At 45.3% G+C, this 12427-nt stretch overlaps 1 protein-coding gene across 1 annotated transcript in view; it reads right to left on the bottom strand.

The window, feature by feature from the left end:
• ERG (ETS transcription factor ERG) overlaps window positions 1-12427 on the bottom strand; it is a 263037-nt gene that overhangs the window by 173357 nt on the left and 77253 nt on the right. Inside the window, exons 3-4 of the mRNA XM_066370185.1 lie at window positions 6511-6612; window positions 1047-1134 (exon numbers count right to left, since the gene is read on the bottom strand). Coding sequence (XP_066226282.1) covers window positions 1047-1085 — 39 coding nt within the window. The 5' untranslated portion in view covers window positions 1086-1134; window positions 6511-6612. The remainder of the gene's footprint in view (window positions 1-1046; window positions 1135-6510; window positions 6613-12427) is intronic.

The following is a 12427-nucleotide window of genomic DNA, read 5'->3' as shown; positions in this document are numbered from 1 at the left end:
ATATATTGGAGGACATTTTATATGTTAGTTCAAAAAGAGGTAAGTTTTCAATACCATAAACTTTCCTTTCAATGATAAGCCACTTTCCACTTTCAATACATGTTTTAAGTAAAGAATATAAATTGGTAAAACACCAGGCCACTCCGGGAAAATGAATTATGTGGGGAACACGAAGAACTGGCGATGTAGTGAATGATCTGGGCCAGTGTAGACAGCTGAACTAAACAGTGCAGGTGGAGACAGCCTATCTGGACAATGTAGCTCTGGCCCCAGGCTTTCCTATAGCAGTTATTTGAGTCAAGCTTATTAAAACCATCACTTCATTTCCTCCCTGTGGCTATCCCCACGTGTACATGTGGCACTGAAATGAATGGGTCGGCTTCCTCTCGGGGACTTGCCCTGGCACAAGGCCCACTTCCTCAGTCTCTCCCCTCTGGAGCCATGGGGAAATGCTGTCAGTGAGCAGTCGGGGCAGGTGTGACGTGACGAGCTGCTGATGTGTCGGCCGCCCACATAAAACAACGTCTGAGCATTGGAGACCCGAGCATTGGCCCTCTAGTCTCGTCCTAGGTGACCCCGGGCCATGTAAAGGAGGCGGAATTAAACAGAAGTCTAAAGGATTGGGATGTGGTTTGCTACGTTAGCTCAGAGGTAAGCAATCTCCCTCTGCAAAGGGACAGACAGTACAGATTTTCAGCTCTGCGGGCCACTATGTTCTTTGTTGTAAAGACTCCACCCTGCCATTGTAGCTTGAACGTCACCCTGGACAGTATGCCCGTGTGACTGGGTGTGTCCCAAGGAAACTGCCTTTACGGATGATGACATCCACATTTCACATAATCTATATGGGTTATGAAATAGTCTTCTTCTCTTGATTTTTTTCAACCACTTCAAAATGTGAAAACCATTTTCTTGACTCACAGGCTGTATAAGACCAGAGGTGGGCCATACTGGACCCACAGGCATGGCTGGCTGACCCCTGAAGTCACTGATTTGTGGGCAGCCGGGGAGGAAGCCTGCAGTTTTCCAGCAGAGATGGAACCTACCTTGATATGAGCTGCTGGGTCTGGGACAGTCTGAATCATGTCCTTTAGTAGGCCAGCTCATTCACCGCCCATGCAGAACCAGAGACAGCTAGGAGACAAAAGGGGACAGCACAAACCATAATAAACAACCATGCTTCTGTGTTTTATTTTCCCGAAGGACTGAACACAATAAAGCCATGCCGTGTGTGTGTGTGTGTGTGTGTGTATACATATGTGTATACATATGTGTATACATATGTGTATACACACACACACACACACACACACACACACACACACACACATAGAGAGAGATCACAGCTTTGCAGGAAGGAAATCTGTTTGCCCAAAAGCATCCTTTGAGGTCTCCATGGTACATGAAGTGACTAGAGAACCCACTTCCATTCTGGGAATGCCACTTAATTTTATCCCTAATAAAACTCCGGTATGATGAGCCACCCAGAACCCACATCGCATGCAGTTCATACATGTCATTTTTACATGGGCAGCATGTAGGAATGATCGTTTAAAGGAACAAGTTAGGGGGAAAATGAGATGTTTTCTCTTATATTGAGAAAATTGGACTTCCGACGTTCCCACCAGAACCAATACCATGTACACATCTGTTTAAGCTTCAGCACTAAGCTCTATATAGAAAGCACAACTACCCTTCACTGAGTAGAGCAGCTTAAGTGGTGGCCCGTGGGCTAAGGACTCATATATTCTGACCATGACTTTGAGGACTAGAGTTGCCATTGTCCAGTCAGGGACACAGAGACCCAGGGAGATTACTAATTTGTCCAGGATCACCTGGTTAGTAAGCAACAGATACAGGATTCAAGTCAGACTGGCCTAATTCCAAGGCCCAGAAGAAATTTTGGTTTGGCACAATGAATAGATTTTCTCTGGCACTTTGAAGACAATTTAATTAATTTTAAATTTGTATTTAAATTTAAAGCAATTAAAAGTGTCCATGCTATAAGGTTAAATACTTCATCCAATATTTTCTTTTATTCAGAAGACTATAAACCAATGTGCTCTGCTTATTGTCTGTGTGCCCCTCCCCATTCCCAGAGCCCCTCTCCACCCTCCCCTGCCCTGGCCCATGATACCCACTCCACCCCTACAGGACCGACTCCTACAGACTGCCTCACCCAAGCACCCTTGCCACTGGCTGCCCCCATCAATGTGACACCATCTGGAGATCAGGGGATCGGAGGAGAGAAGGGCAGGGGTATTTCTTCCTGCCTTCACAACACACTCAAGGCTCCCTCTGTATCTGGCCATAGCTGGTGACCTCCCCCGTCTTGGACCTTCCCCCACGGCTCCAGCCTCAGTAACCATTCCCTCCCAGATTTTGGTTGTATGTAGATCTTAACCATCAGCTAACACTGAAAATACCTTCCTTAATTTATCCTTTTAGGTGCCATCACTTTTTTCAGTCAATTGTCATTTTCTTTTTGTTTTCTTCTTCGTAACTCTGGCCTGTGACTCTACATATTAGTTAACCCCACAATAAAAAGAAACAGCTTGACCCAGGACTATAGACATACAGCTGTTTTTGAAGTATGCTGCTGAACATAATTCCAGGGATGTGGCCAAGACTCACTGCAGCCGCAGCTACGTCTGTACTCTACCCTCTCTGACCCTCTTTGGTGCACACTGTGCACTTCCAACCTAGACAGTGTGCGAGCTCGGGGTCTTTCTCCCAAAAGAGCTCCACGGAGTACTGCCAAGACTGTGGCAAACTTAGAACCTTAGACATTTTTTTTTTTTTACTGTGGCCAGTTTTCTTGACCTTGGAAAGAATGCATTTTTTTCCCCTTACATCTAAAGCCAGTCCTCTTAAGGGATTATATTTGCCTTAAAAATGCAAAAGGAGTGGTGGACTGTCATGAAATTGAATTGGGTAGGCATTAAAGGTAAGCCATGCTCTTGGTGCACCGAAGAGAGGATGGGGCCCAACCAATGGTCTCCCAGCACAGGAGTGCTATGACTCCTCCAAGATGGCCTCATCAGGAAAGCAGCAGCACTCCAGGAAAAAGCCCCTCTGCTCCTAGAGTCCTTCAGCCCAGCCGAGGTCCAGCCTCAAGCATCCCACACAAAAGGAAGCTGCGCTATCACCACCCGTAGGAACAGACTATGCTTCCTGTATATTTCTGCGGCTTTCTAGGGTAGCACACCCCACACAATTCCTCCCTCCCCGCACACATGCTGGTGCTCACGCTGCAAGCTGGGCCTTTCCCCTCCCCTTAATTCCTGGCTGATTTACAACAGCCTTTGATCCAGAGAACACAGTAGAAAGGATGTTCTGGGGTTACTGAGCCCAGGACTCAAAAGAACCAGAAGCTTCCCCTTCCTGCCTCTGGGAACCCAGGCCCCAGGCCCCCGGCAGCCCAGCAAGGTGTCTGCAGCCTGATGTGGCTGCCCGGCTGACAGCCAGCGCCACGTGCCAGGCCCGCAAGGGAGCCCACCTGGACGTCCAGAATGGTCATCTCTCAGGTGATCACAGCCCTTGCGGACATCAGGAAAGAACTGTCTGGCTGAGTCCAGCTGGCCCGCAGAATCATGAGCAGTAACATCAGTTGAAGTTTTAAGCTGGCAGGTTGGGAGAGTTGATGATTGATGACATGGACAGAAAACTGAAACGCCCTCTAAGTGTTTCAGATAGAGAAGATAAAGACAGAAGAGCCTATGTTGCACAGGCACACCAGGGCAGATCACAATGACAGTTGCAATTCTCCACTCCTCCACGTCCACATCTTCTGCCACGTGACTGTGGTACCTCTCACTACAGAAGAAGAGTCTGTTTGCCCAACCTTCATTCGGGGGGCGGGGGTCTGTGCATGTGACTTGCTTCACCCAACAGAACGCAGCCGCAGGACGGTGTGCCTGTTGCCAACCCAGGTCTCAAGAGGCGTGAAGTATTTCCACCTGCAACTTTCCACAACCATGGGAGCATGCCCAGGCGATGACGGGCACTTGGAGGAAAGCAGAGTCATCCAATCTCCCCAGCCAAGACTACTCTAGATAATCTGGTAGACAACCAAACCCCAGGCATAGGAGGAAAACAGCAAGACCAAAAAGGCAAAAACAATAGCATCAGCATTTGCTTTGTAGGCAGTTGCTCCAGAGGCCATGAGCACCCGGGTAGCAAGAGCAGCCCGCCAAGCCCCGCCCCCGGGGACCACACTGGGCATCTGAGCATCCTGCCACCAGAGCCGTGAGCTGTGCCCCGGCATGGGCGCCTTATCTCCATTTGTTTAACGCTCTGTTGTTAGCCAGACGCACCCAAAGGAATCAGAAAGCCATTAAGTGGTTAGTTACCCTTAGCATAAAACTACAGGTAATTAAACGTTGATAATGGTGAATGACGTCAAGATGTTGCGCTTGAATTCAATTTTAGGTCTGGGAACTCAAAAACTTTTCCACATACATTTAATTGTGACTGCTTCTTCACTCCATGCCACTTTGGCTTATGAAAAGGTTCCATAGGAACACTGAACTTTCAGAGAGCGGGGAAAATCTGACTCCACTGGTGTTGGCAAGTTAGCAAATCAGAGGATGGTGTTAGAAATGATACCACATGTTTGATGTGAGGGAGAAAAAGAAAACAAATAAACCTTGATTACCTACCTCCAACTGAACATTCAGTAGTTCAGACAGGTGTGAAGACTTAGAAGCATCTGATCCCACTATTAGTACCCGAGCTGATACCCAACCACTACTTGGCTATCCCCACCACCTACGCCATAAGGCTTTTGTGAGGACTGAACTGAATTATGCCTAAAAATCATTCTCAGTGGGCCCTGACCAGTTGGCTCAGTGGTAGAGCATCGGCCTGGCATGCAGGAGTCCTGGGTTCGATTCCCGGCCAGGGCACACAGGAGAGGCGCCCATCTGCTTCTCCACCCCTCCCCCTCTCCTTCCTCTCTGTCTCTCTTTTCCCCTCCCGCAGCCAGGGCTCCTTTGGAGCAAAGTTGGCCCAGGCACTGAGGGTGGCTCCATGGCCTCTGCCTCAGGCACTAGAATGGCCCTGGTTGCAACAGAGCAACGCCCCAGATGGGCAGAGCATCGCCCCCTGGTGGGCATGCCAGGTGGATCCCGGTCAGGTGTATGCGGGAGTTGTCTGACTGCCTCCCCGTTTCCAATTTCAGAAAAATACAAATAATAATAATAATAATAATCCTTCACAGTGGCAGGCACAGAGTAAGCAAAATTTCAATACTATGTCAAATGCAACTTTGAAAAAAGAATTTTCAGTAAACAGTTTGCTAATTTTCACAAGGGCCCTTGTTGACTAAAAACATCCTCAATTAACACTGAATATTTAATTTTCAGTTCAGTAGTCAGTATGTAAAAACATTTTAGGCAAAATGGCTCTAAGCAAACTCATTACAACGACTCCATTCGGGAACGAGCTGGTCATCAGGCATAGTTGTGCCGGTGAGTGAGCATTCGGCATGCCAGTCTTACAGGACAGCCTACCGTGAGAACTGCATGGGCCTGACTCCTGAGCACCCTTCCTGGGGCAGTGGTCTCCCAGAATAAATGTTGTCTAACTGCCCCCACCACAAGATCTGTGGTACCTCGTTACAGCGCCTTGGCAAGCTAATACCCTTTATCAAGGGACTTGCTGTAACATCTTAACTAATGAAAATTAGAGGCCCTTATGGGGGCATGGCCCCAGGAACCACATCCAAGTTAACCACACAATTTCTTCCCGGACACCAACTCTGTTCAAGGGACATACCAGGCGCCATGTACTGCTGTCCCATCTACTATTTACTCCTGGATTAACTTGGGTAAAAGAGAGACTCTTTTCAGTTCTATGGCCCAAATGAGTGTCCCATGAGCCCCACCATATGCTCTTCCCCCATTCCCACCCACTCCCCACAACGCTTTTCCAAGGACAGTAGGACAGTCCCGATGAGGTAAGGCACGTGCTTTGTGGATACAGTGCTGAAATCTTCCACCCTTATTTTCTTTTCATAGTTAATGACTGCAGGGACTCATTCTGTGTGTGTGCCTCTGCAAATGAGGTTTCAGTTGAATTCAGGTAAAATAACTAAAAAATAACTACAAACGCAATTTAGTAAGACAGCAGAAATTACAAATATCATGAAAGCCATGTCTATAGATGCTGCCCTCGGCTTTCTGGTTCTCCCAGAAGGAGTGGAAGAGAGGAGAGGGCAGTGGAGGACAGGAATTGTATTGACTACAATACTTACTATAAAGCAGCGACTTAAGAAACTCAACAGCGTTGGGGCTGAAGCAGGGAGTGCTAGGCAAGAGAAATCTTATCTGGGAGGAAGAATCAATGGAACCAAAACAGTCCTTCCAAGTAGACCAGATGGCCCCAGAAACTATCTTTGCAGGTTTAGGACCACAAATAACAAATAATAAAGACACAAAATATTTACATAGTCACATTTTTAAAAAGCCTTAACTAGGAAGGATAGGACAGTCTGGGTCTTTGTTTTACCTTCAATTGCTCTTGGCTCCACCATCTTTTTTCTCTGTGAGTCATTTGTCTTGCTTTTGGTCAACTTGGCTTTTCTTGGGCCTTCAAAGATCTTGGAATGACCTAAAAGAGAATATAAATCTGTTAAACCTTGGGTTTTTCCCCCAAAATATTAATAACCAAGGATCAACTATAGACATTTAGTGACAAAATCTATTTCTTAAACATTATTTTTAAATAGTCTAAAAGGGGAATGCAGTTAAAATACCTTGCCTTAAAGGGGGGGTGGGGAGTGGCAGCAACATTCCTGTGAGGGAAGCTCAGCCTTATGGAGCAAAAACTAGGAGTGAAATCACGGCCAGTCCTGGACTGGCGAGCTGAAGCCCGCGTGTTCTTTTGAAAAGAAAATATTTTGAAAATGTTTTCCTTGCCTCATGGCCCCCAGTCTCCGTGATGATAGTTTTCCCAGATAGTCCTTCCAGAGTTCATCTCTGCTCAAGGCAAAGTGCAGTGCGGTTTATTAAACATTCCTGAGCCTGTAACCAACCAATTGTTTTAGTCCCAGGAAAGAAGCAATCCTTTCAGTTTGTGGATGCTCAGAGGACCCATAATTCTTAAAAGATTAGAACAGTACCGGAGGGAGAAAGAAAGAAAAAAAAACAGAGAAAGAAAGAGAGAAAGAGAGAAAGAGGGAAAGAGAGAAAGAGGGAAAGAAAGAAAGAAAGAAAGAAAGAAAGAAAGAAAGAAAGAAAGAAAGAGAGAGAGAGAGAGAAAGAAAGAAGAGAAAGAAAGAAGAGAAAGAGAGAAAGAAAGAAAGAAAGAAAAAAAAGAAAGAGAGAGAGAAAGAAAATAAAATCTTTCCTAGAATAGGCCTGTCAGTGCAGCTCTAAAATACAATCTCTGTCTCTTTTTTTTTTGAGATATGAGAATTTCTATGCTTGTGCAATTTTCCAAGTAAAACATTCAATCCCAAAATATTGCACTTAATAGAATCTTCACATGACAAATTCTAAATGGCAACTGTTTGTTAAAAATATTTTTCAAATTAGAAAACGTCAAAAGCATTGCATCAAAATCAATATTTTCAATGGGCAAGATTACAGTATTTATAAACAGACACACAGCAAGCTGACCCTCCCTCTCTACCTGAAGACATTGAGCCTGTGAATAGAGACATTTTATCCAAATTGCCCAACTGTCACAGCAAAGCATTTATTATGACATGAAAAATAAAAACTCTTGGGTACAAAAATAGGACACAGACCATATATATAGTATGATTCCAGTACTGTAAAAAGTATATATATCTATATATCTATATCTATATCTATATGAAATTTCATGCAATTTCTGCATGAAATTGCCAATGAAATAGTCTTTTGGTTTCCAATGTGAATTATGGCAAAGTCTTATTTTCTTGATTATAGTTTTGGGTACTTTTCAAATTTTAAGAACCAAGAATATGCATCTTGATAATCAGAAAACAACTAAGCAATAGTCAAGACACTGAAACAACCTGTCTATCAACAGATGAATGGAGGCCCTGGCTGGTTGGCTCAGTGGTAAAGTGTCGGCCTGGTGTGTGGATGTCCTGGATTTGATTTCTGGTCAGGGCACACAGGACAAGCAACCATCTGCTTTTCTTTTTTTATTTAAATTTTTAAAATTTATTCATTTTAGAGAGAAGAGAGAGAGAAAGGAGGTGGGGAGCAAGAAGCATCAACTCCCATATGTGCCTTGACCAAGCAAGTCCAGGGTTTCAAACCAGCAACCTCAACATTCCAGGTCAACACTTTTATCCACTGCACCACCACAAGTCAGGCCGACCATCTGTTTCTCCACCCCTCCCTCTCTCCCTTCTCTCTCTCTACCTCTCTTTTCCTCCTGCAGCCATGGCTTGGTTAGAGCAAGTTGGCCCTGCGCACTGAGGATGGCTCCATGGCCTCCCCTCAGGTACTAAAATAGATTGGTTGCCTAGCAACAGAGCAATGCCCCAGATGGGCAGAGCATTGTCCCATAGGGTGTTTGCTGGGTGGATCCCAGTCAGAGTGCATGTGGGAGTCTACCTATTTGTCTCCTCACTTCTCACTTAAGAAAAATAAAAAAAATAAAAACTAGACAAATGGATAAAGAAATATACACACATATATACAATAAAATATCATTTAGCCATAAAAAACAACCAAAATCTTGCTCTTTGCAATAACATGGATGGACCTTGAGTGCATTACGCTAAGTGAATAAGTCAAACAATAATAAATACCATATGATCTCACTTATGCATGGAATCTAAAAAAATAAAGTAAAAACTTAATAGATACAGAGAACAGATTGGTGATAGCCAGAGGTGGGAGGAGAGAAGGGTGAGTGAAATGGGTGAAGGGGGTCAAGAGGCACAGATTTCCATAAAGTAAGTCCTGAGGCTGTAATGGACAGTAGGTTGTTAAAAGTTCTCATCACAAGAAAAAAATCCTATAACTGTGTGTGATGGATGCTAACTAGACTTACTGTGGTGATCATTTAGCAATTCACATAAATATCAAATCACTACGTTGTATACCTAAAACTAATATACAGTAGTCCCCTTTATCCATGGATTCCCTGCCCAAGGTTTTAGTTACCCATAGTCAACTGTGGGTAGTCCAAAAATATTAAGTGGAAAATTCCAGAAATAAACAATAAGCTTTAAATTGCTCACTAGTCTGAAGATGATGATGAAACCTCCCACCATCCAGCTCTGTCCTACCCAGGGTGTGAATCACCCCTTTGTCCGGCTGCATACGCCCCCCCCCCCCGCAGCATTGTATACTTAGTATACAGTATGTCTGTGTTATCAGATTGGTTATCAGAGAGAGAGAGAGAGACCACATTCATATAACTTTTATTACAGTACATTGTTATCATTGTTCTGTTTTATTCTTAGCTATTGTTTCTAATCTCTTCCTGTGCCTAACTTATACATTAAACTGTACTATAGACCGCTATGTACAGGAAAACACATAGTGAATATAGGCATCAGTCCTACCTGTGGTTTCAGGCATCTACTGGGGCTAGCCCAGTGGGTAAGGGGGGACTACTCTGATGTCATATGTTAATTAAGCCTCAATAAAAATAGAAAAGAAAAACTAAGCAATAATCATTGTACACCCTACACATATTTTCAAAGTGTTCTGACAGTGATGAGCGACTGGTACCATTGGTCTTGGGGAGCAGGGCTGGCTGTCCACGTTTGGTGACAGGTGCTCAGCAGGAGGGGAGAGGGTAACAGCAGATGAGGTCCTGCTTCGCATGGCTGCACAAGTCTGAAGTTAATGAAGTGTCCCTTAATTTCTCTTTCCCTAAATCCAAAGCCAATATTGATTATCACTTGGTGAAAGGCTTTCCACAGACAAGTGGTTTAAATGCTTTTGTGTTTCCAATTGCTGCAAAGGGAGAAAGAGTTTCCTAAGCCTGGGCTAAGCTCTCCTATCCAATGTCATCCTATAGCACATCTCCGTGACAAAGCCTCGATGATGCCAAGTGAATAATTTGATATATGACTGCATTGTTGGACATGATGTAAAGACAGGAGTTAAAGCCCAGGCAAGATTTTATTAAATATGTGCAATGGGTATTTTTAAATTAGTGTTATAGCATTAGTAATATTTCTTTTTTCCAGAGGTCATTTATCTGACAACATAAATTATCCACAACACAGCTGAGGGGCCACAAAGGATCCAAAAAAGTGTCACAAGTTCAGGTAAAGAGGCTTTGCCAGAGACAGGCATGCCACCAGCCATGTGAAATAACAGCTGGCCTAATCAAAGCAGAGTCAGAAAATTATGCAAACCAGAGTCAAGAACTCAAAAAAATAAAGCCGTTTGAAAACTCTGGTATGAGAGGAAACTGCTCAGCCCATCACAAGAGCCCCTGGTCCCAAAGAAAGCGGAGGTCAAAAAGCCAAGTGCCCCATGAGAGGACCCCAGCCCTGCCACAGCTGAGGGCTACAAACCACATCACCCTGGGAGTCCTGAGGCTCTGCATCCTGCACAGTGAGAGGCAGAAGAATGATGAGATTGTCAGAAAGTTCTCCCCGGAAATGGTTAGAGCCACACACATCTGAGCGCCTGAAGGGCAAGCTTCCTTTGCCAAAGCAGCCATGGTGTGGTTCAGAAAGGCCACTGGACTTGGAGCCCCAGGCATGTGCTGACCCACCAGTGGCCAACAAAGCCCCCCTTGGACTCTGTTTGGATGAGGGACACGTGGTGCAAGTCCAGCGAGCTGCTGGTGTGACAGTGCCAAGTGCACAGGTAGATGCAAGACAGTGTTCTGTGCAGGGACATGTGACCTCCTTGTTCCCCAAACACAGTGGACAAGGAGCGGCTCCCTGTGCTCAGATTCCCCAAATGATACCTTGTGTCAGCAACTGTGAATATCTCATAAGTGAGGGCGACTACTGGAGGATAGAAAATTAGATTGCGTAGAAGAGCTGCCGCTGTGACAGGAAGTAGTCTGGAACTCATGTGAATGAGAGCAGCCTATCTGGCCCCTGCCCACCAGGAATGAGTGGAGAGGATGCCAGAGACAGAGGGGCAGCCTTTGTCCCCAGGGCCATGGCAAACATGGTCACAGAGGAACCAGTTTATAGCCTCCCATAGATGGCAAAGCCAACAGACACAACTGGCTACCCTCTTTTGCCTCACAGTGAACCCCAATTTTGTTGCAGTGTGTAATCCCCCCTACAGGGCCCCGGGGAGAGTGGACCCTGCTTCAATGTCAAAAGTAAATAATCCTATCACTGGCCTTTCCTCCCACCTCTGGCTAGTTTCGGGATCAGCGTGGGGAGAATTCTGGCCAATGTGACACTGGGAGAAGTGAGCAAGAAGTCTTCTGGGAAAAGTCTCTTGGCTGACAAGAAATGGTCATACGCCATCGCCCTGACTGTGTGACACCTGTAACTGTGACAGCCGTCTCAGGTCCATGAGAAGAGGTAGCCGGAGGATAAAACCAATATGCTCTAGATGTCTGAAAATACATGAAAGACATCATCTAATCAGGGTGAGGAAGGGCATCCTACACATGACAGCATTGGCAGTCCTCAGAGTCGCTTCCGGCTCTTTCACCGTCTGGATCCATGATCAGACGGGCTGACTACGCTCTTCAGTTCTGCTTTTAAAATGAAAAAATGAAATGATCTGCTGGAAATTAGTTCAGCCCATAAACCTTTCTACTTATAACACTATATAGACTTAGGAAACAAAAACTATTATCAAGATAAGTGACCCACCTCAATCTATACATGTATTGAGTGTCCAGAACTCAAGGTGACATCGAACATGCCCTCAATAAGCAAAAGGTTTTATGGGGGGTTATACTTTTAGTTAAATAGCTGATTGGAGGCAGAATACGGCAAGGGTCATAAGCAGTACGAAAGAGGCAGCCCTTCCATCAAGCACCAGGGAATGCTCCTCTCCCTTCTGGAACATGGGGGCATGATGGGCACTCAGCAGCTGGGGGACACTGGGGAGGAGACATAAGCAAAGGAATGAAAGTGAGAGAGTGCAGGTGGGAGGGACACTCTGTGGGGAGGTTGGCTTTCATCTTAATGCCCAGGCAGGACATAGAGTATGAGCTCAGAGACGTTAAATGACTTGTCTCTATAATTAAGGAGAGATTCCACTGGTATCTGTCTCCTTCCATGATCTAAACCTAACCTGCCCTTCACATCCAACCATCCATCCACCCATCATCCACCCATCATCTAACCATCCATCCATCCATTCATCCACCCACCCATCTGTCCAACTGACTGAGTATCCTCCGTGTGCCAATTACTGGGTTAAGTCCTAAATAGGGGAGGACTTTGCCCCTGAGTTCAGGGTCTCATGGGAGAGACAACATTTAAATAAATAATCACAACCAACAACCCTCCACTGCCTTGCTTGAGCCCCAGCTGCAG

This window comes from Saccopteryx leptura, chromosome 2 (assembly GCF_036850995.1).
Source record: "Saccopteryx leptura isolate mSacLep1 chromosome 2, mSacLep1_pri_phased_curated, whole genome shotgun sequence".
NCBI classification, from domain to species: Eukaryota; Metazoa; Chordata; class Mammalia; order Chiroptera; family Emballonuridae; genus Saccopteryx; species Saccopteryx leptura.
This window is presented reverse-complemented; position numbering and strand designations above follow the sequence as displayed.